Genomic DNA, 24,371 nt, shown 5'->3' with positions numbered 1-24,371 from the left:
GGTTCAGCCCTCTGGTTCTAGATTACTAGTAAAACAGAGAATTTATAGACTAGCTAACTAATGTGCTATTCGATGGGGTATTCTTGGCTTCCCCCTATTAACTTTCTCTGTCCTATCAACGTCATATTGTTTGCAGAAGAAAATATGCCAACTACCTCAAGTGAGGGGTATACTTGTGGGAGTGATTTGGGCAATGCACCTTGGGGATCTTTTCTGCAGAAGATTGTCTCTCACAGATAATATTGTTCTAGTTCTGTTACCTTTCCTCACACCTTGCCTGATCATCCCCACCCCTTCAGTCACTATATATCACTGTATAGGATGTGGAATGTGTTTTGGATTTTTGATAAAGAGAAAAGGGATTATCTTTCACTCTTACTTGTGTTGATTTGTAGTAAATGGTAATTTATTCTTACTGTTACTATTTATCTGGGCATTTTCTTAATCCATACAATGAAAAGTAGCTTTTGAGTGTTTTGGTTATCTCTCCAATGGAATGGTCTCTCTCTCTTTTTAATTGGTAATCAGTGGAAAATGTTGCAAACAAAAAAATGTTACAATACAGAGTCAAACCCAATTAGTGTTTTATCCAAATATCTATCCTGGCTGGAAATGGTAGAAGGATATAGACCATAGTTTATCAAATACCAAGGTCTGAACATTTTGACCTTCTATGTATGCGTGTTTCACACCCATCTCTGCTAATGACTGGGAATTTTTAACATGCTCTTCTACCCCTCATTCTGTACCAAAGACACTGCCTTTTGTTAAATCTTTAGATATTGGTAGTTTTTACCCCTATTATTGACCTCTTTAGTGAAGCTATAATTCAACTTCCCTTTGAACAAAAATTCCATTCACTTTGTATATTCATTGACAGTTTAAAATATCAAGATATTTTTCTTAATACTATTTTCCTGTTCAGCTAGACTAACAAAATTTAAATAAAGGAAAATTGTTATTTTTCACTTTTTCATTACATTTCTTTTTACCATAACAATTTTTAAATATTTTATCTTAGTTAATAATCTAATTTTCAACTCCCTTTTCTGAAACATCATCAATTTTCTCCTTGTTCTAGAAAAAAGTCTATGATAGTCTAATGAAATGCAGAAATATTCACTTACTCTTAAAAAACATATACCTGTATATCTTTGTATTAAAAAAGAGAATGTTTATTAGCCATTCAAACTTCTCAATTTTTTTCTGTTATGAAATAGTAGAAGCATTCATTAACTGCCTTGCTCCTCAACACACAATTGAATTTCCAACTGACTTAGTTTTCTTACTGTGCAAGATTCCTCACTACCATCCCTGATTTTAGTTTCTCTTTTGCTCTAGTATCTCAGGGCAGAATAAGTTTTTTTTAATACAATTTTCATTCTGTTTTGCTCCATAAATTTGTTGGCTTCATATGGAATTTGACTTCATAGAACATGAATATCAGTGAGATCTGTGAAAGACAGAAGTTGTCTGCCTCCTGTGCATCATGTCCCTGAGACAAAAACCTTGGAGTCCTCTTCATCTTTGGTAGCTCCTTCTCCACCCATGTGCAGTCAAACTTTAGATTTTACTAAAGCAACTTTAGAAATGCTCGGATCATTTCCTCATCTCATTGCTTCTGCCTTATTTTGGCATGCATTGCTTCCTGTCTGGGCTCTTACAATAGCTTTTTTTCTTATCTCCTGCCCTAAAGGATTTTATATTCCAGACCTCTCCTGTACTATCAGTGCAACATCTGATTGTATTGCTTTTCTGAAGAATGTTCCACAATGTTCCCTGTGTCCTTAGTATTAAATCCAGATTGTTTTGTTTGCACATGAGGCAACTTTACCCCATGGGCTTCATATTCCACATGAGGTTCTACTGGATGTAAAGCCTGGAGAGATGGTATTAGTCACAATCTGACCTGGTAATAGAAAAGCTTAGAATAAAATTCTGAAATCTTAACACTGAACAGGAAGTAGAGCCATGACTAATATTTTATAGTTTACATGGGTGATTTTAGTCACCATGTAAAGGTGGTGGTTAAGGATTTGGACTCAGACATGAGGTTGCCCAAGTCCACATTCTGGCTTCTCTGTTTACTAATCTGTCCTTGGGCAAGAAAGAAACCTCTTTGGGCCTCCTTGCATAAAATAAGGTTAATAATTGTTCCTACTCCAGAAGTTATCATGAAGATTGAATTAAATACTACAGTGTACACGTAAAACATTTAGAAGAATATTTGGCCTTAGTAAGATTTCAACAAATACTAGTTTTTGTTGACTAACAACACCAAAATATTGGTTATTTTGATGTTCTGTGATGCTTCGTTTCTGGAGTATTCAGATAGAAAAATTTTTCTAATTTTAAGCCAAAGTTGACTTTACATGAGGACATCATAGTCTCTTTTATTCAGGTGGGAAAAAAATTCTAATTAATAGTAAGAGATCCTATGTATGTATGAATTATTACCTAAACTTGTATATTTTTAAAAATCAGCTCCATAATTTCTGTATTTTTGTTATTATAATATCCCATTTCTTCAGTAAATAACAACAAAATCTGTTTCTCATCAGTGATGATTCAAATGGTTTTATTATTATTATTATTATTTTTAGCAATATCTGTCACACTGCTCTCCTTCAAAAGATTGAGGTGATTAGGTCAATCCGATCTTTCTGTTAACCTTAATTTAAGTCTTTTCATCCATTACTCTGACTCTTTGCCATACTTAATATTTCTTAAACAAGTTTACATACCTAATTTCTTTATTTCTTTATAGCCCACTTATTGCTTATCTACTTGCACTAGTGTACTCAAACTGTAATCTTAAGTATGTATTATTATTTTCATATCCATATTTTATAATACTTAAGATATTCTATAATATATACTTTTTTTCTTGATATTTCACTTTTCTTATTAAAATCTTCAGCATGTTGCCATTGACCTTTGATATTCTATTTTGACATCTCCACTTTGGCTTGTATCATTTTTCCCTGATTAGATCTGCAACATGATCTAGTTCAGTCCAACTGATGTTTTCATTTACTTATTGCCCTGACCTGCCTTATTGTCTCTTGTAGGTCTGAGTCAGATCCTGCTTAGGGCATTTTCTCATGATTTTGCTTCCACTTGGAATGTCCTCCATTTTTGGCCCAGGCTTTAAAGCTCAGCCCAAGTTTTACCTCATCAAAGAAGTCTTTGTTCATCATGTCAGCCCTCAGTGCCTTTAGCTTTTTATAACCAACAAAAGATATAGAATAAATCTTTTTGGAGGAAAGCTGAAAAACATGTTGCAACCTTGCATCTGTTGTTTATTTGCTATTGCCATAGGCTGATTAAACACATAGGCTGATTAAACTTTAGTTTCTTTTAAGATGAAGTTATTTACACCTCTCTGATCTACCTTGTTATAACTTATTCATTTAAATAAAATAAGTTGCATGGACAAAAGCATAGCCTAGGGAATATAATCAATACTATTATAATGATATTGTATCATACAGATGGTAATACATTTATCCTAGTGAGCATTGCATAACATACAGAATTGTCAAGACTCTATGTTGTAAACCTGAAACTAATACAGTATTTTGTATTAACTATACTTCTATTTAAAATTTTAGTAAAAATAAAATAACGTGTGTAAAAGCATTTTGTAAAATTTTTAAAATATCTATTCAAGTTTATCATTGTTATCACAAACAAATCATATACAGCCTTGTTAGTTGCCTTGTATTGTTTTAGTACATTATTCTCTTATGCTGTTACTGGGCTTAGTAATATTATTTAAATGTCTACGTGTGACTACCTAATTAAGTTTTTAATTCTCTGGGGGCAGTGAATATTGATGGTATTAAGATCAAAGAGCCAAATTCCCAATTATCTTAGAACTAATTATCTTTGAGACATAACTGGGCTTGTATCTCCTACTAAAGTATAAATCCATACCAGAGAAACTTATATTCTCATCCTAGTCGCACGGAGACAGTGAATTGAAGATACCTGATAGGAATATTCTCCAGCTGAAAGAGGATCATCAAGGGAGTGATCAGAGTTGGTTTGTCTCAGCTTGTCCAGGTTTGGCTTGGTGTAGTCACAAGACTTTCTGGGAAACAAGAAGTAGAAGGCAGTATGGCTTGGGCTCATGCCATTTTCTTTATTTGAAGGATAATTTGCATAAAATAAAGTGCATATTCACTTGAGTTTTGACAAATGTAATCTACTGTTACCACTCCCCCAATCAAGATGGAGAACATCTCTACCTCCCCAGTGTCCTTTCTCAGTCAATCCCTCCTGCTCCCAGAGACAACCACTTTTCTGATTTCTATCACCATAGCTTAGTTTTGCTCAAAAAAGTCACATAAATAGGACCATAAAATAACGTACTTTTTTTTTTTTTTAGGTTCTTTCACTCAGCACCCTTTTTGGGATTCAACCATTTCGTTGCATATATAACTAGTTATAACATTTTGTTGTTGAGTATTACTTCATTGGATAAATATATCTTAATTTATTTTTCATTCACCTATTAATGGCCATTTGGATTGTTTCTGGGCTTTAGCTCACTGAGCCACTCAGGCGCCCTCTTTCTGGGCTTTAGCGATATGAGAAAGGTTGCTGTGAACATGCTGGCGTAGGTCTTTAGCAGGTACATAATTTCACTACTCTTGAGATTGTCAGCAGACTGAATAAATGCAAGATCCAAAGATATGCTGTTTTCAAGAGACATATTTTAAGTATACTAATACAGATAGATTGAAAATAAAAGAATAGCAAAAGGTATTGTGTGTAAACACTAATCAAAAGAAAGCTGATATGACTATATTAATATCATAGAAGGTAGGCTTCAAGACAAGGAATATTAACATAGATTGTTAAAAAGTGGTCATTTCTGGGACACATGGTTGGATTAGTCAGTAGAGCATGTGACTCTTGATCTTAGGGTTGTGAGTTCAAGCTCTATACTGGGCAAGGAGCCTATTTTTTAAAAATGTCATTTCATAGGAATAAAAGGGCTGAATTGTAACAAGACATACTTTAAAATGTGAATGACAAAATCATAGAGTTCCAAAATAAAAAGAGAAAAAATAAGTGAGAAATATATAAATACACAGTTGTTGTTAGAGATTTTAACAATCTTCTTTCAGTAGTTGATAGAACAAATAGAAAAAATTTAGTAGACTTGAATAATACTATCAATTATCAAACATGAAGACCTAGTTGACATTTATAGGATAATACATCCAACTGCAGAATATACATTCTTTTCAAGTATACATGAAACATTCATCAAAGACCATATGCTAGGCCATGATATAATCCTTAATTTATCTCAGAATATTTGACAACAGGGGTGCCAGTGTGGCTCACTGAGTTAAAGCCTCTGCCTTCGGCTCAGGTCATGATCTTAGGGTTCTGGGATCGAGTCCAGTGTTGGGCTCTTTTTGCTCTGCAGGGTGCCTGCTTCCCCCCACCCTCTCTCTGCCTACCTCTCTGTCTGCTTGTGATCTCTGTCTGTCAAATAAATAAAATAAAATCTTTAAAAATAAAGAATATTTGACAACAGTAGAATTAAATTAGAAACCAGTAAAAATAGGTATCTATAAAAAGCCAATTATTTTAGAAAGTAAGCAACACATTTCTAAATAATCAATACACGGGTCAAAGAAGAAATCATAAGGAAAATTAGAAAGTGTTCTACATTGAATGACAATTAGAATACAACATGTTAAAAGTCTGGTGTTCATGCCTTTTAATCATTCTGTTGTCTTGGGACTGACTGATCAAATTAACATTAATAATAAAAATAATATGAAAGGGGATAGGCAAAAAAGCGACCGAAAGAGATCATACCTACTATCAACTAATGTTTTTATTGTTACAATTATAATGAAGTCACTGGATATTGGTTAACCTAATAGGCAAATATCCTTTCAGTGTCAATAAACAGAATGCTAAGTAAATATTTTGGCAATTTTTCCCTGGTAAAACCCATATAGGGGTATGTATGAAGCTTCCGTTTCATCCAATGAAAAGGTTCCAGAAGTAGTCTGGATAGTTAAATATTGACAAAGATGATAACTAAAGAATAAGTTAATCAGTGATTAAAAAGTTGAATAGGCAACCAAGAAAAGTTGTGAAAACTTTGTTCTGAGATCTGAGACAAAACCATCTGTCTCTGATTTTGGTTCAATTGTTAATGAATGTAACCAGTTTGACTCAATGATCTATTGGGAGGCCCCCTTCCAAACACAAAACCTATGATTTTAATTAGCGTTAGTTATAGTGCCAACACAAGGCAAAAAATTTGCTCACGCCATAAAAGTGGTAGGGGTTTAATTCTAAACCTAAGTTATATCTTCTAATTGATAAATTCTTTTATTTGGAAGAATATTTTATTTCTAGAACTCCACAAACATTCCTCCTCCTCCTCCTCCTCCTTTTGCTTCTTCGCACTCTCCCTCTCGCTCTCTTGTTCTCTCACTGTGTTGTTATCTTTTATGAGAAATCAAGGAATATTCAGTTCGAAATTTGTGATCATGACTTGAGCTTTTCAAAAAATGTGTGAGTCATGCCTTGCCCTTTGATAATTTCCAAGTGACGAAGCTGCTTTTACAGATCTGTCCCAACTTTTAATGATTTCCGTATATTTTGTTTCATTGGGAGTGAGGAAAACAAATGGGAAATGTCATTCATGAGTATGAGCTTGCAAATGAATACGTGGAAGGCAAACGGCTATTACTTTATCTGAGGAACGCAGTATGTTTTCCTAAGCCTTTTGCCCTTTTCTCAAGCATATAGTTTCTCCTGTTTTCATTCACAGTTGAAAACAGTGCAGCAGTATGGTGGGACAATCACATCTATGTGCATGGATAGAAGGCTATTCAAAATCTAAACATCTTACAAGTTTAAGCGTACTTTTATAATTCACATGCATGAAGTTATATAGAGCAACTTTAAAAAATATAGAATGCAAGAGATCATTTCTTCATTCATTCTTACAGGCAAAAATTGTTATATTAATAATATTAAAAAAGAGACGAAAATGCATAATGCTTTGCTGTTCAAGAAACATTTTACTTCAAATGATCTGAATTCATCCCGGCAGCAACATTGTTGATTTGACCACGACAGGAATTACCTTTATTCTGAAGAGAGAATAAACAAGAAAGAAAAAAAAAGAGAGAGGTCAAGAGATTAAGTGAACTGAGGAACAGAATGGCTAATTCTCTGTATTTTCTCTCTAAATTGTAGGAGTGATTAGGAATAAGGGATGTGTTGCCAACATATTGAACAGACAAATACATTATCAAAACATTTTCCCATGTGAAAGCAAACAAACAAAACTTTTTGTATTGTATGTCTTACTTGGTTATGCTGTTACGTTGGTCTTTTTAAAAAACTATCATGATCAGAAAGATGATCTCTTTTCTAATCTTTTAAAATTTCAACAAATATTTCTAGGCATTAAGGATAAGCAACATTTTGCCTTATCTGCTTCTCTGACATCGAGCTGTTTCTGGATGCTAAATATGACTACTGCACTTTTCATATCTGCAAGGCTGTTCCTGGGTCCACCCTGCAAATAGCCGTCCAGGTTTAGACTTCTCTGAGCAGCCAGGCATGTCTATCCCGCTTTCAACGCCCCCATTCTCTTCTGTGCTCAGGCTCAGACCATTTAGTGGCAGTGAACTTTCCTTTATTTCTGGTATGATTGTTGCTTCTCAGGGTCTGGCTTGGGCTCTGATCTTGACATTTATGTCACAGGTGTCACCGGTGAAACTGCTGGGAAACCAGATGGCAGGCCTACCTGAGGTTGGCAGCATCTGCTGTTGTACTCATTGTCCCTGTTACCTGCTCTACTTTCTTCTTCCTGTTGATGTTATTGTCCTGGGTTGCAGTTTCATTTGTTCAATGCTATTTACCCTTCTATAGGCCTTTCCAAATGCGAATTCCTTTCTGTAGCTCTTTTCATGCATTTTTTCTGCTTGGAACCCCACTATCCAGGAGGGCTCATGACTTGGCTGCCTTCCTTGGGTCCTTTGGGGGTTTTTCCTTAAATGTCACTTCCTCAGCAAGACTTCCCCCTAAGCACCCTATTTAAATTTTCAACACACCACTCTCCCTGACCCTGATATTTTTTCTCTTCCTTCGCTGCAGTATCTTTTTCCATAGCAATAGAGCACAGGCTCTAGTCCATGTTGATGTACTTGTACATAATCTGTATCATTAGGATATATAAAATAAAAGCTTTATGAGGGCAGATCCATTTGGTTACTTACTGTATTCTAAGCATCCAGAAGAACACTGGCTTTTAGCACTTTAAAAAAAGTTGTCTCTTGTTGTTAAATGATACATTGCATTGCAAATTCTGAAGTACTGGGCTTCTAGCTTTATATTTGGTCTTATTCAGCTTAGTACAGTGCTATGTGTAAGAGTTTTAAGGATATGTTTCACTTACTTGTGGAGCGTAAGGAATAACATGGAGGACATTAGGAGAAGGAAAGGAAAAGTGAATTGGGGTAAATTGGAGAGGGAGGCGAAGCATGAGAGACTGTGGACTCTGAGAAACAAACTGAGAGTTTTGGAGGGGATGGGGGAGGGGGTTGGGTGAGCCTGGTGGTGGGTATTAAGGAGGGCACATATTGCATGGAGCACTGGGTGTGGTGCATAAACGATGAATCCTGGAACACGGAAGGAAAAAAGGGCATAGGGAAAATCTGGATAAGTAGCACGTACTCTGTGTACTGGGTTTTTTATTTATTTAATCCTCACTGTAACCCAAGCCCTTTGCCTAAAGAAGCACAGCGAGAAAGTAGCAGAGTAAGTATGCACACTAGTTTCATCTGGCTCCAAAGTTACTGCCTTTTCTTCAAAGCATGGTGCCCACCAAATAATAGTAAGTCAACAAGAACCCCTCAAAATTGATGATGGTGCATAAATCAGGTGTAGCTGATTGGCTAAGAAAAAAGAACTGTAAATTAGCTTCTGAAAAAGATAAGTGTCAATGCCAAAAGAAGGAAACCCAAAACTATTTAGAGCCATAGCACCTTTGGCTTAAGTGCGTGGACCTCCAAGGTAACTAACTTAAAAAGGAAGACATGTTTCTGGACACATGTTTTGACATATCTGCTGAAAATATATTGTTTACAATGTGAAAGTTAAAATGACAAATAGATTCTTTCTTGATCCTGAAAAGGCAGGAAGAACTGCTCTTCAGTGTCTTATTGTGGTCTAAGAAACAGTAATTAATCATATTTTTAAAGCAAGCCAGATTTTATCCATATGATCTTTTTTTACTATGTCCTCTCTTTGACCTCTTTTCATCTAGTGAAACAAATGCAAGTTAGGTCTCATTTTTAATTTAGTACCATATATGTATGGAGAAACCACATGATGCAATGGGCACAGGAGACTGGAGGAGAGCCAGCAAGCCTAGACAAGCACCCTGCCCTCGTGGGGCCCAGAGCCAAGCAGGAGCAGCCACTGCTAAGGGAGATAACATGTTCCGTGAACATCTGGATATTGAGTTATCTCTAATCCAGAATTTATGTAAAAAAAAAAAAACTCTTAATAATTAATTATATTCTGTCTTCATTTTTCTTTCCTTAGTGAGAGATAATTTGATGCGCTCTCTCTGTCTGTCTCTCTCTCTCTTTTAGGTAATCATATAATCTGGATGTTGGAAGTATTTTATTATTCTATATTTCAGTTATTAGCTCAGACAGGCATGTTTTCTATAGCATTTTCTTGACTATTTCTGGTAATTGAGAATTATTTCTTGTTAAAAAATAGTCACTTTGTTTAAAGCAAGTCTAAGAATTTGAACATTAAGTTTTTTCTCCTATAACATTCCTATTTGTCTTCAATCTGTCCTCTAGAGTCAGAAGAGACTTTTGCACATCTCGGTCCCCTGCAACATGACAGCTTGTTTAAAACTGGGTCTCTTTGAAATTGTCTGCTATCTAGTTCTTTTATTGAGTATCTACTTTGTGCAGGGTATGGCTTTATGTACTTAAAGGGTCACAAAGGGAATATATCGTAGCCTTACCTCAAGGTAGTTACATAAATATGACAAATAGTGTGTGAGAAGCAAGTGCTGTTGAGTTTGAAAAAGTGAAAGGCCACACCCAGCTGAAAGGATGTAGAAGTATTCATGGGAAATGTAACATTTGAGATTTAAAACTGATATTGTCTTGTCAGGTTGAATTGTCGTGAATTTTAGGTAGTGAAAACAAAATAAGCAGCAACTTGGAAGTAGAAACACAGAGATCAGGATGTAAGTTTAGGAAAACTTGAGCAAATTAGTTCTTCTTCACCATAAAGTGCTAGTAGAGGTTGACAGGTAATAAGACTGGAAAGGAAATTTGGTGCGTTCTTTCAATGTCAGGCAGAGGAATTTCTACTTTATATGAATGGTAAGGAAGAATGTTTGAAGATTCTCGGATGAGGGTGTCAAATACAAGGTTATACTTTCATTAAATTGACGTAGCAGTAGTTTTGGGAGTGAACTAAAGCAAAGCAAAGTGTATGTATAGGAATGCATTAAGAAAAAATGGCACTCCCTACTGTACATATAAAGGAAATTCAGAAAAAAAAAAAAAAAGAGATCTCTTAAAGAGAATTTTTCCAAGAAATTTCACCTGAAAAACTGAAAGACTGGCAAATACATGATTGTTGAACTGTCTGGGCTGGTGAAATAAGCTACCAAGGCAGAAACAAGCATATGTGTGTGTATATGTGCATGTGTGCACAGGTGTATGGATATAGTGTGTGTGCGTGTGCGTGTGTGTGTGTGTGTGTAGAGGAGAGGAGAGGCAGCAGAGTGAGTTTAGTCTGACTTTTGTTAAGTAGTCTGACTTTAAGAAAGGTAAAGTAAGCTCAAACAGTGGAGTGGCCATAAATTTATAGGGTCACTTACACGGCTCTTTGTAACTGAAAGAAACAAAACTGGAAACCTGGAATTAGGCAGGTGTCATGACACATAAATATATACTGGTGAGAGTGTACTGAGTGAAAAGACAAGAGAGCTTCTGAATAATATAGGGGTACAACTGTTAATTCACCAATGATTTACTGGATGATTTATCTCAGATAATGAGGTATGCTGGACATTGTGGAAAAACCACAAAAAGAGATGGGTTAAGATAAGAAATATGAGATAATAGGGGAGAGAAGTTTTACATGGATAACTTTAATAAAAAGTAGAACTGACAAACATCACTAAGGTTCTCTGAAAAAAGAAATCAGCATTTATTTAGTATCTACTATGTTCTAGGCCTAGTGCTTAGTTTTTTCTTATAAATTTATTTCATAAAACTCAAAATGAGCCTTGATTTCTACTGATGAGAAATTCAGAGAATTTAAGTCTTATTCCAGCAGGAGTCAAGATAACCCCACAAAACATGATTATAAGGGGAAACTCGGTTATATTGTAGGTCACCAGTTTAATAGCAGCGAGCTTACGGTATTGTGACAATATCTCAGGTATAGAAAGGGATCTGGTGACTTAAAAAATCAGTCATATTTCCCGTTACCCTTCTCAGTTGGTGTATCAATGGTACATTTTTCCGAAAATGGAATGATGAAGCATATTTAGAATTTGAAATCAGACACATGTGAGTTTAAACGCTGCCTCTGTTGGCAGTGCCTCATTACAGCCTCCATATGCCCAGATCACCACCACATTAGAAAAGTGTCAACAGCATTACTTCCCTTACAAAATATCACAAGGATAAAATGAGATAACTACTATCCAGAATCAAGTAGAGTGTCAGAATTTAAATCACGTGAACATGAAATGAAGACACAAATCTGCGGTCTCTTATGGTCTCACCCTCTCTCATATCTAGTTCTCTCTCTGTCTCTCTGAAGCACACACATGTACATACATACACGCATGCACAAATTTTGCATCAAGGATATTTTGGAATGTAGCTATTTTTTGAGCATTGTTTTTCATTTCAAAGGCCTTCTGCTCCTGGCTCTGCCTACTTGTTCTCTCCTGGGATGATGCCTGGACATTAGATCCACTACCCCACTGAGGAGTTTAGAGACTGCCTTTTTTTTTCTCTCCTTTGAAGAGGGTGAGAGCTGAGGGGCCAAGTTACAGGTAGAGGTCCTCAATGAAATGGAAGGAATGAAGGAATGAAGAAAACCGAGCTGGAAATATTCTAGCATTTGGAACAATTTTTCACTTTTTTCGGGAGGACCATGACTTGGGAAATTTTCTTCCTTGTCTATTAAATTCAGAATTGGAATTCTGTGATTCTAACATAATTTAGCCATCAAAATAAATGAATATGTAATCAGAGTAGAGGTGGCCTTCCAACTGACAAATCATTTAAGAAGGGTTGAGGTAGTTCATGGATAGTCTACTAACATGCACTTAATATATCTGAAGATTAAAAAAGGATGTACAACAACGTTGCCAGACTATCTGCAATAGAATAAAAATACCTGCATAAAGATATGGGCATATGTCATTATACATAACTTATTTTTCCCCAGGAAAGTTGGATGTAAAATGATTATTTACTACACTGAATAGTATTTCCCAGGGATCATCATGATTATGAAAATATTGGTGTGCATATCTGTTATAGAAAAAAATAATGTTTAAAAATATAACAGGGCGCCTGGGTGGCTCAGTTGGTTAAGCACCTGCCTTCAGCTCAGGTCATGATCTGGAGTCCTGGGTCCGAGTCCCACATCAGGCTCCCTGGTAGGGAGCTCTACACTCAGCAGGTCGTCTACTTCTCCCACTGACCTCTCATGCTCTCTCACTCTCATTCTCTCTCTCTCAAATAAATAAACAAATTTTTAAAAATAACAGTCATTTAAAGAAATGAAGGATATTGTTCAACAATTATAATATGAACAGAAAATGAGTTTTTGGAAATATATATTGGAACTAACCCTAGAATTGAAAGAAAAATGATGATTTATCCAAATAGTATCTACTAAGCCTATGTCTTTTATTTTCCATTATGTTCTGTTCCCAATCTATAGTGGAAAAACATGTAAATCTATTTGTTCAGAACTTTCTCCCTTTTATGGAAATTGTTAGTTACAGAAATGAGTGAGTGGCTCAAGGTAAAAGATAGAAAGATGTAAATACACAGTAAGTGACAATCAGAAAGTTTCTGAAAAAATAAATTGAAATCTATGGATTAAGTAAACTAGAAAATCCAAAAATAAATCCTCAGATAACATTTAACAAGTCTTTTCTTAGTTTATGTTTCCAGCATTATTCTAATGTAATGAAGAAAACTAAAAATTAGTTGTAAAATAGGATTAAAAGATAACTTTCAGAAAGACATTTCTTAGTCTCTCTCAGCTTTGTTGAGTAAAAATCCTCAAGTTTTTTTTTTTTTAAGATTTATTTATTTATTTGAGAGAGAGAGACAGTGAGAGAGAGCATGAGCGAGAAGGTCAGAGGGAGAAGCAGACTCCCCGTGGAGCTGGGACCCCGATGTGGGATTCGATCCTGCGATTCCGGGATCATGACCTGAGCTGAAGGCAGTCGTCCAACCAACTGAGCCACCCAGGCATCCCAAAAATCCTCAAGTTTTTGAGCACTTATCCACAATTAGTAATTATAACATAAACTGTTATATAATTATTTCCTTATCTGTGAGATTAAGTAAGCCAGTTTTTTTTTTCAGTATAAGTTGAACCTTAGAGTAATTACTATAAAGTGAATCTTTGTGGAAAGAAATTAGTCATATGCTATTTTTACTATATGTCTTTATTATATAATTACTCTATCTTTTATGAAAACTTTTATATTTGTAGATGTCATCATATACAATAACATGTTTTTTTTAATATTTTAATTTAGAAAATTAATGTTCCTCTTTTATAAGTGAGAAAAAATTTTTAAAAATGGGATTGAAAGGCAAAATATGTTATCAGAGTTTAAAAATTAGTTCATAATATTCATTCCTTTCTGACTACTTAAAATAATATCGTGTACCTTTCCAATTACTTATGAGTCTTCCAAATATAATATCTGGCTTTAAAAGTTGTAACATAAAATCACATGTCTGTAAAGTAATGCAACTGAATGAAGTTTAAAAACTTCACGTAACGAGCCATTTAGCAATCTCATAAAATGTCAGTTTGGTGTTAACAAGAGCAAATAGGAGAAAAGCTAATGTGCAAGCCTTCTGAAAACTTCATCCTGGGAAATCAGAAATAAGAGACTATGATCCTTATTTCAAATCTATATTGCATAAAAGTATTTTTGAAATGGAAAAAATATTCACGTGTTGCTCTTCATATATCTTGGGTGTTTTGGTAAAACATTTTCTGCTCACCCTTTTAAATATCCTGTAACATAGTCGCTAGCTAGGATCACTGGGACAAAAATGGGTGATCCTACAACTAATATCATGTCAAAGGAACTACACATTCCCTTGTCATTCCTAATAGCAAGTGGCTCCTGGAAAAGGCTGGAGAAGCATTGCATCACAGTTAGGCACATGAATTCTGTGACCAAAAAGCATGAGTTCAGATTCTGACTCTACGATCTCCGGCGGTGAAAACTTAATGCATGCTGCAAACTATTTAATCTTTTGCTGCCTCAGTTTCCTCATATTTTAAATGGGGATAATCACAACATCTATTTCATCAGGTTGTTATGAGTTAAGTGCTTTTAAATAGTTCTCAAAATAGTGCCTGACAAAAATAGTGCAGTATGTGTTGTTACTTATGGTTAACCTGCCCCAAAAGATACATTTGCCAAATCACTTTGTAATTGTTTTACTCCTTAATTTATTTTTTTTGAATTAGAATCTTATTATACAAAAGCCTATTATTAAGCACATTTGTAAAGTGAGACCAAAATATTCATGTATTCATTTGATAAATGAAGCTAATGCTCATCACAGAGATTCGTGGAACATATGATTCCAGTAGGACAACTTATTTTGGGTAAAGAATCTTCTAACTGTCTTGTCTGGTTTCTAAGTCTTTAGGATGGTATACATAAAAGATACAATTTTTTCTAATGGTAAAGCCAGAAAATATGCTATATAGCATATACATATATGCTATATGCAACATATTTTCTAGCATATATATATAGCATATTTTCTAGCTTTATCATTTTCATCAGAAATATATCTATACATATGTATATATATATCCATGCATTTATATATGTGTATATATATTGTATAGGTAAATAGATCTTCTGACATTAATAATATTACCAAGTATTGAGGCACTGCAAATATGACCAGTACGTGACCAGAGTACACACTTTACTGTTTTTGTTGACAAGCAACTGTCCACCTCTTGTCCAGTGATAGTATTCCAACTTTGCTTTTGAGGGATATTCCTAGACCACTGCCACAATCCTGACTGTTCATAGATTTCAAGGAAGGTTTCCTTCTAGTTCCAAGGGTGAGGCATTTGCTTTAGGGGAGGTCAATCAAAGCATGAGTGATTACTTAAGGGATGGGTATGTAACCCAGCTGGAGCTAGTGTGATGCAATGAGAGTTTTTCTGAGTGTTTATTCCCATTGGATTTAAGTCTGGGAGGTTGGGAGCTGCTACAGAGCAACTTATTACAATAAGGAATGAATTTCTAGAAAAGTTAACACCATGGAAGTCAAAGCATAACTAGATGCTGGTAATGTCATCTGTGTTCCAGAATCATCCCATGCCTCAACCTAGCCCTAGAAAATAAACCTTGAACTAATGAACTTCCTTTTCCTTCCATCCTTCCTTGCTCTCCTTTCTTCCTTCTCTCCCTCCCTCCCACTTTCTTTCTTTTTTCCCTTCCTTCCTCCCTCCCTCTTTTCTTCCTTCTTTCTTTCCTTTTCTTATTTCTTTTTTTTTTTTAAAGATTTTATTTATTTATTTGACAGAGAGAAATCACAAGTAGTCGGAGAGGCAGGCAGAGAGAGAGAGGGAAGCAGGCTCCCCGCCGCGCAGAGAGCCCGATGCGGGACTTGATCCCAGGACCCTGAGATCATGACCTGAGCCGAAGGCAGCGGCTTAACCCACTGAGCCACCCAGGCGCCCCTCCTTTTCTTATTTCTTCCCTCTTTTCCTACCTCCTTCCCTCTCTCTTTTTTCTTTCTTTCTTCTTTCTCAAGCCAGTGTGAGCCATTCTTTTGTCTCTTATAACCGAAAGAGACCTGCTAGAGTGATTAATTTTTTTTTTTTTTTACTGGATCTTCTGTATGCTCAGTTCCAACAAATACATTTTCTAATGAAAATGATGAAGCTAGAAAATATGCAAAATATATTGATTTAATAATTAGGACTGTTTCTGGTCATAATTGGCACCACTGCCTGGTATTTATTTAATCTTTATTTCAGGCTTTAGTTGCATGAGCAAATGTTTATGACTGAATAAAATTCACAGATTTTTGGTGTCAGACTTTCAGTTTGAATCCTATGTGTGTGAAAGAAAGGACGTACGTCCTTTCTTCAGTTTTCAAATCAGGATCATGAAATTGTTTATTTGATAAGATTGTGGGGGGGGGGGATGAAATGGTATGGTACATACAGACATGTTAGCCCAGTCAGTGACTGGCACATAGGAAGTCCTCAAATCATCACTTATCATCAATTGAAAGACTGGCACTTAGGATTTCACTGGATTTTCAGTTTTCTTCTGGCTGCTTTTCAGCCACTAAAATCAGAGTTATTTTATTTATTTATTTATTTTATTTCTAGATAAAGTTTATTTGTGTAGCACAAAGACCATCTCCATTGAATTAGCAGAGCGCTTTATTGGATGTCAGATACTTTGGGGCTGAGGAATGTTAAATTCCACTGTATGTAAGACTTTCACTAGTATAATTGCTTTTTTATGCTTTTATTTTTAACAGTCAGTGTTTATTTTTCTTTTACACTTTGAATTATTTGTATCGATTGAATGACTTCTGGCTTAGCAAATAAAAAGAGTGATCAGAAGCTTAATCTGCTAGCAGAATTGATGATTGAAATCAGCAAAGTCTTAGCGTTTTGTTCTAAGAAAAGCCTGTGAAAATATCAGAGCTCCATTAGTGAAAGCTTTGGGCGGCTTCAAACAGGGTTCTGTGTACGCACACTGTGAGGGGTTTCTCTTCACAGTTCCCCCGCCCTCTAGTGGTAGTTCTAATAACGCCATTTTGTAGTCCCCAAACAGGAAATGCCTGTTCTTACTTCAGTTACCAGAATCCTTTTACAGGAAGTTAGGTGTGGTCTTTGAAGGAGAATTTAAAAAAAAAAAAAAAAAAAATGAAAAAAAGAAAAAAAGAAAAGAATGATGGAATTTTAGCTGCAGTCTTCTTGGTGCCAGCTTATCAATCCCAAACTCTGGGTGTAAAAGATTCCGCAGGGGTAATGTTTTAATATTCTTATTATGCTTATTCTCTGTGATGCTTCTCTACCTATACAGTAGAATCCTTGGGGGAATCTGCAGAGGACCACTTTCATTTTGAAGCTGCTGGCTGCATGTTTTAGCATGTCTCTTTTATTAGAGCATCCAGGCATGGCAGTTTCCTCCATGAAGTATGCATGGACCTTTTTCATGCCTATTTCTGTCGAGGCATGAGGGTCTCTCGGGATGGGTGAGGTAAATGAGGGATGTTTTGGAGGCAGTGTGATACTGAGAGGGCAGTCTGCTAGCTAGTGGCTGAAAGGTCCTAGTCTACTTCAGATAAAATGTAGAAACGGGAGAGTAGCTTATGTTATTTTAAATTTCCCTGTTTGATCTGGCATATGCTACAGAAATGATGCATTTACTCTTTGAAAACGCACTTCATATAACTAAATGGCAATTCTCATTCCTGTAGGAAGGGGGTTAAAATGGATTGATATTTTAAAAAGAAGAATTATATACAGGTGACATTCAGGAGTTAATGTTTTGGTTGTATGGTTTCAAAAATCATAGAAACTCTTGCAACTGGTTCCGAGGTAATATTTGGAATGATTGGTGTGCTCTGTGAAGTTATATTTGTTAGTCCGGTGAAATATAATTAGAATACAGTAAGCCTCTATGTCATGGCAAAGACCAACAAAATAGGAGTTTGTTTAAGATAAACTATCTTAAACTTGTTATTTTTTCAAGTCTAAATTTGCTACTTAGATGTTTATGAAATGGACACTATTTGAGAAAAATGAACTAATTCTACAGTGTTTACTAAGTACTGCAAATTTGTTAATTTAAGAAGCAATTATACTAGGTAGCAGCAGGTTGCTAAGCCAGGGGGGTCCAAGATCCAGACCTCTGACGTGGATGACTTCCTGCCCAGTTTGGCAGGAGCTGGATCCCTTCCTGTGCAGCTTCCGAGCAGTTCCAAATGCAATCGGGCATCCCCCGCTCCTTCCTGCTCCCTTGCTTTCAAGCAGTATCTACCTATGTTTCCATAGCCTGGCATTTCAGGATTTCCAGAGCTCTTTACCAGGTGCGTTGATTTTGAATAAGCTATTAAAGGTGGAAAAGTAGGCCAAAAGGAACATGGAACAAAACATAGAGGTAGATGCAAGATCCTTGCATAGCCCAGGTTCTATAATTTTGGGTGTATTCATCTCTTGTTTTGGATCTCTGATATTTTTTTCAGAAAGGATGCTGAAAAAGATGGCTGCCAAAATATTCACACAAGTGAAACAGCAAGCACAAATCAGTATCCTCCATTTCCGTGCTCCGAATCTGGATATTTTCACTTAAAACATTTTGGGAGTGGGAGACTAGATTACCTCATAGACATCTACTGAATGTGAAAGACAAATCTCCATGCAAGCAAATGAATGCATGCCTGAGAATCCCCGGAAGACAGCTTCCTTAATAAAATATTGCAGACAGCTTGGTTTATATATTTTATCTCAGTATCATGTAATTGCCACAGTTACTTTTTATCCTAATGACCATTGCTTCTCTCTCTCTCTCCTCTCTCTCTCTCTTCTCTCTCTCTTGTTTCCATAGCACTTTTTTATGCAAAGAGCTAAACAGTGATTAAAGGAGCAGGATGAAAAGATGGCACAGTCAGTGCTGGTACCACCAGGACCTGACAGCTTCCGCTTCTTTACCAGGGAATCCCTTGCTGCTATTGAACAACGCATTGCAGAAGAGAAAGCTAAGAGACCCAAACAAGAGCGTAAGGATGAGGATGATGAAAATGGCCCAAAGCCAAATAGTGACTTGGAAGCAGGGAAATCTCTTCCATTTATTTATGGAGACATTCCTCCAGAGATGGTGTCAGAGCCCTTGGAGGACCTGGACCCATACTATATCAATAAGAAAGTGAGTTTTTAGTGAAGTTGTCTTTACTTGCCCTACTTCCTAATTGGTTCTGGACTAGTCCCACAGTTGTCTGGTGAAGAATGGTGTGCCTCCTCCCCTTTGTCTGAAACATCATTAGGATGCTGGGTGGGCTTGAGCATGTAATGGATCCACTATCCTACAAGTCTCCCGGAAGTACTCATTTGAGCCTACATTCCCAGAAGGAACAGAGCTGAGGAGGCATGATGCAGTTGGGTAACTGAGGAAGGGCAAAAGTCTATTCACCTTACAGTGTGATGAAGCAGAAAGTGAAAACAAGAGTTATATTTCCAGAAGTAATATTTAAAATCCTTTTTATAATCTCAGGCTCTCTTTAAGTTCCTTTGATGGCAGCCGGATTATGCCTTCTTGCCATACACTTTGCCCTTTCCACAGCTCTCTGCAGAAGAAATAATAATAGGTGACTTATGTACTCCCTCCCAAAAGCAGCTCATCCAAAAACACACATGGAAAACTCAAGTCATGAAAATTTTTTGTCAAAATGAAGAAGTAATCAAAGCCTCGTTTTTATGCTTTTTGTGTATTACAAATATACTTTTAAAATGCTGATATCAAAGCTTGATAAAAGGTCCTAAGAATTCCTACAGCAATTACTACAAGTTTTTTTTTCTTCTCCTTTAAATCCTCATGTTACTTAACTAAATTTAGGAAAGTTAATGGTGCACGAAAAGAAAAAACACCTATCATCATGTTGTGTGTTGGTAATTAGTGTATTACTATAGTATTTTGTAAGGCAAAATTTTAAGTGATGATCTTACCTTTCTCTTAAAGTGTTCCTAATTTTAATATTAAGATCCTAAATTCTGTTTTATGTGTTGTGTTTTCTTTTTCAGACATTTATAGTATTGAATAAAGGGAAAGCAATCTCTCGATTCAGTGCCACCCCTGCCCTGTACATTTTAACTCCCTTCAACCCTATTAGAAAATTAGCTATTAAGATTTTGGTACATTCATATCCTTTTTTCAAATAGTTGCTTGTTAAGATTTTGTTCTTTGACTGAATTATTAATCTGGAAATTTAAAAAAAAAATCATGTGCTTGGAAATGTTACATGCTCCTTGTTTTCATTCCTCTTACTCAACTGTTCGCATATTGCAAATGGGATCATAGGTAAGTGAACCCCTTTACCTCATCTTCTAGTTGTTCCCCTCTTCCTGACTCACTGCTTCTTCCTTTCTTCTGTCCTTTTCTGCTTCCTTCTGAATTGCTGCTACATCTAATTCATTCATTAATATTGATTATGTTGCCAAGTCCTCCTTTTACACGTCTTCATATTTTACAATGTTTTGCAATGGGTGAACTCCATGAGCTAATTTTCCTTACTGTTTCACATTTGGAAAATATGTAAATGATCTGAATTGCACAATTTTATATCTTTTTGATCTGAGTTGTACTACTTTCTATTTTTTATTTGAAAGCTTTGAGTTAGTAAATGCTTACAGTTGTGATTGTATGCATACTAGCCTTTCAGATAGCTCTCTAATTTTGTTCCCCACCAGCATCCCACTGATTTTCTATGTTCTCTTCTCTTCTCTTTCCTTCCTTCCTTCTTTCCTGCCTTCCTTCCTCCTTCTTTTTTCTTTTCTTTTCTTTTTATCTCTTCTCCCTCCCTTTCTTTCTCGCTCTCTCTCTTCCTCAGTTGTTCCTGTGTTTTATTCAAGTCAAAGATTCTGCTCCAACTGGCTTTCTCCAAAGGCTTATTGTCTGTCAAACCATATACATCCTCATTTTATTCTTCATTCTCCTTATTGAAGTAGCAATATCCTGGAAGTGAGATTGATGACATGTTGGTGGGAGATGGTAATCTGATTTACTCCGAGAAGTTAAATAGAGTAGTTGTGAATGAGAGATTTTGTTTTAGGTAAAAGACAGTGGTCTGACTGACAGCCAGCCCTGGGAAAACCAGGGAAGCCAAGGTTTGGAAGACTGGGGTGTTGCCAGGCAGGGGCATTTACAGGAAGAACACTTAAACCTTGGGATGAAGATTGATATGCATCAGGAACCAGAGGGAAGGTTCCTGAAGGGGGAACTGTAATCTAAGCAGAGTCTCAAGGCAAATTTTAATGTTGTTTCTTCTTTAGAAAGGGTCATTGCCTGGGGTTCCATGACACGATCAGGCCAGGGATTCCATGACATGGTGAGACTTTTGGTGTAAAAGCCTACTTTCTGCAGTAATCCAAGAAAATGTTTGAATTAGATAAAGTGAGAAATTCAGGATGTGGGATAAGCTTGGTATAGGAAACTCATTTCAGTTCTGGGTGGAGGGGCTGTAAATCACGTCCCCAGACTTGCCAGGCAGTGTGGTAAATGATGTTTTCAGAAGCATGACCTTTTAGAATTCAGTCTCCCTTCAACATCTAATTTGTTTCTTTTCCTCCTTGTGTTCTTTGCATAGACATCAGCATATTTTAATTTGTTATTTCTTTTATGCTTTAAGATTTAATAATTTTCTGAATTATCTAAAGGGATAACATTTCTTTATTTCTATTTTTCTAGAAAGAGAACCCAATGGTTTGGGGCATAAAGGTTTTTAAGTTGGCATTAGAAATGAATAATAAAGTTGAGATTTAGATTTGGGTCTCCTGGATTATAAATTATGGTCTATTATTACGTTTTGGGTATTTGTAATCTTTGCACTAAATAAGTCTTTCCATAAATTATTTATTTTATTATCAGATAACTATACACCCTTTATGTAAACTTTATTTTTATATGAAATTCTGTGAAAACTCAAACTTATGTCCAGTGCTCTATTAAGAGTAGATAACTAGGAGAGTATGCATTGAAAAATAAGTGATTACTGAGTCAGAGGTTAGAAAATCAAATGCGAAACAAGTAACAAAGTGGAAGGGCTGAATTGGTCACAAAAAAAAAAAAAAAACCAAAAAACGATTTTTCCTGAATCTGAGTGATGGGATGGAATTAAGAAAGCCTAATATTAAAGGGAAAAAAAACAGTTTTTACTTTAAATCTTTTGTGTGGAGATCATGTATTTTTTCGAAAGTGTCATGAAAGCCATCATCTCACTCCAGAAAATCCTAGGAAGTTAGGGAACCCATGAGTTCTAATTTAAGACCCTTTGTGAAAAGAGACTCCTATTGGTAGAGGGCAAGGACAGTTTTAGAAGTTTTGATCATAAGATCCAGGCACTAAAGACATAGTTTATGGTGCTCTCTGGGAATTAGACAAGTTGAATTTGAGGGTTTTCACTTGCTTCCCAGAAGAAAGAAAATCTTCAAGGGGCAGAGTTGTTTGGAGACCTGCTGTAATGTGAGTTAGATGAAGGCAGTCAGGTAAATCTATTAAGATTTGCTAAAGTGGGGGCACCTGGGTGGCTCAGTGGGTTAAAGCCTCTGCCTTCAGCTCAGCTCAGGATCTCAGGGTCCTGGGATCGAGTCCCGCATCGGGCTCTCTGCTCAGCAGGGAGCCTGCTTCCTCCTCTTTCTCTCTGCCTGCCTCTCTGCCTAATTGTAATCTCTGCCTGTCAAATAAAATAAATAAAATCTTAAAAAAAAAAAAAAGATTTGCTAAAGTGAATAGTCAGATGCTTACAAATGGTGTTAAGCCACAAATTTCTTCTAGTGTAGAAAAAAGTAGATTTTTAAAAATCTCTAATTTCCTTAATTAAAATGTTATATTTCAGATATTTCATCTTGGAGTAAAGATAAAAGAAAAAGCAAGTGGACCAAAAGTCTGATATAAATAAATTCTTTGTCTTTTGGATAGTAGCATATTTGATGGGAGAGCATAGTAAACTTGGATGGGTGTAATACTGTAGGGTTTGTAAGTGATTCTGCTAGTAATTTTGTCTTTTATTCTTCCCAGCATAAGCCCTATGCTCAAATCTTGGTTTTCTGGCTTCAAGCACATGCCTTTTGCTCTAAAGTTAAAGTGCTTGGAGATGATGATGGTGGGTTGGGATACAGTTAAGAGGTCATTGTATATTTATTATCATTAATTTATAAATCAGAAAATGTCCATTCACAATAAAGAAATTTGTATTTTAGACCTAGACTAATACCTCTATTTCTAAAGAAAATCCTGTCTCATTTGTTAAAGAGCTGTTATCTTCATTAGGAACTGTTGAATATCAAATTAGCTTTGTTTTTTGACTTTGGCAGAATGAGAACTTATACTTGTGCTTACTATATTTGTGCCAGGGTGTATTTTGAAAGCTGAAAATGCTTTTGCTATGCCCAATATCTTGTTTTGGTAGTTACATAAAATATGGTTATATTTTCTAGATAGTAAACAAGTTAAAAATTATCCATATTCCTAAAATTTCTTATCAGAGTTTTAAATGTGTTGCATGAAAGTTTTTATTATTTTAGATTAATATGCATATTCTACCTTATTTTGCTTTTGTTTGCAAATATTTATGAAGTTCCTAATATATGGCAGGTGTTCTTCTAGACATTGCAATGCGGCACTGAGCATAACAGAGTTCCTGCTTTCATGTGGTTATTATGGTCAGTATATGTGTGTGTTTGAGAGGAGAAAGATGAGAAAAATCCTATGCCAGCTCATGATAAGAGCTATTAAGAAAATAAAACTGTGTAAAAAGAGAAGAATGGCAAGGTACTATTTTCGAGCAGAGAAGTCCTCTCTAAAATGATACCATCTGAGTAGAGATCAGAAGGAAGGGAGGGAGACATGGAAATCTAGGGAAAAGTTAAGTGTGAGGAGAATAGCAAATGTGAAGGCAAAGTATAAAGATAGATGTACAACTGGTGTGCTCGGCAAGGAGAATCAGCAAGGAGTCCAGAGAGATGGGGTGGAGTGGGGAGGGCAGGGTGTAGTGGGATATGAGGTCAGTGAGAGCAGAGGACGGGGTGCAGTTGTAGGCCACGATAAGGACACCACAAAGTCGGGCTGAATGAGATGCGGAGTGATGATTGAAGGATTTCCAGCAGAAGAATATCATAACCTGACTCATATTTTATAAATACCACTCTGGCTGCTGGGTGGAGAATAGACTGCATGGAGGGAAAGGTTGGGAGAAGATTGATTGGGAACCTCCTTCCATTATGAAGACAACAGATGCTGGTGGCTTGGACTATGGTAGAAACAGTGAGGGTGGCAAAAAGGCATCAAA

General features: G+C 36.0%; 1 protein-coding gene across 4 annotated transcripts in view; it reads left to right on the top strand.

The window, feature by feature from the left end:
• LOC101682837 (sodium channel protein type 2 subunit alpha) overlaps positions 1-24,371 on the top strand; it is a 137,984-nt gene that overhangs the window by 35,837 nt on the left and 77,776 nt on the right. For 3 of the 4 annotated variants that reach the window (XM_004743983.3, XM_045066746.1, XM_013052020.2), the window contains 2 exons: positions 18,920-19,237; positions 20,110-20,228. In XM_004743983.3, coding sequence (XP_004744040.1) covers positions 18,971-19,237; positions 20,110-20,228 — 386 coding nt within the window. In that variant the 5' untranslated portion in view covers positions 18,920-18,970. Of the gene's footprint in view, positions 1-17,213; positions 17,335-18,919; positions 19,238-20,109; positions 20,229-24,371 lie in introns of those variants that run through there. The other variant, XM_013052019.2, reaches the window with a different exon arrangement.

This window comes from Mustela putorius, unplaced genomic scaffold (assembly GCF_011764305.1).
Source record: "Mustela putorius furo isolate JIRA1106 unplaced genomic scaffold, ASM1176430v1.1 tig00003869_pilon_pilon_pilon, whole genome shotgun sequence".
NCBI classification, from domain to species: Eukaryota; Metazoa; Chordata; class Mammalia; order Carnivora; family Mustelidae; genus Mustela; species Mustela putorius.
The sequence above is the reverse complement of the archived record's forward strand: the minus strand, read 5'-3'. Positions and strand labels throughout refer to the sequence as shown.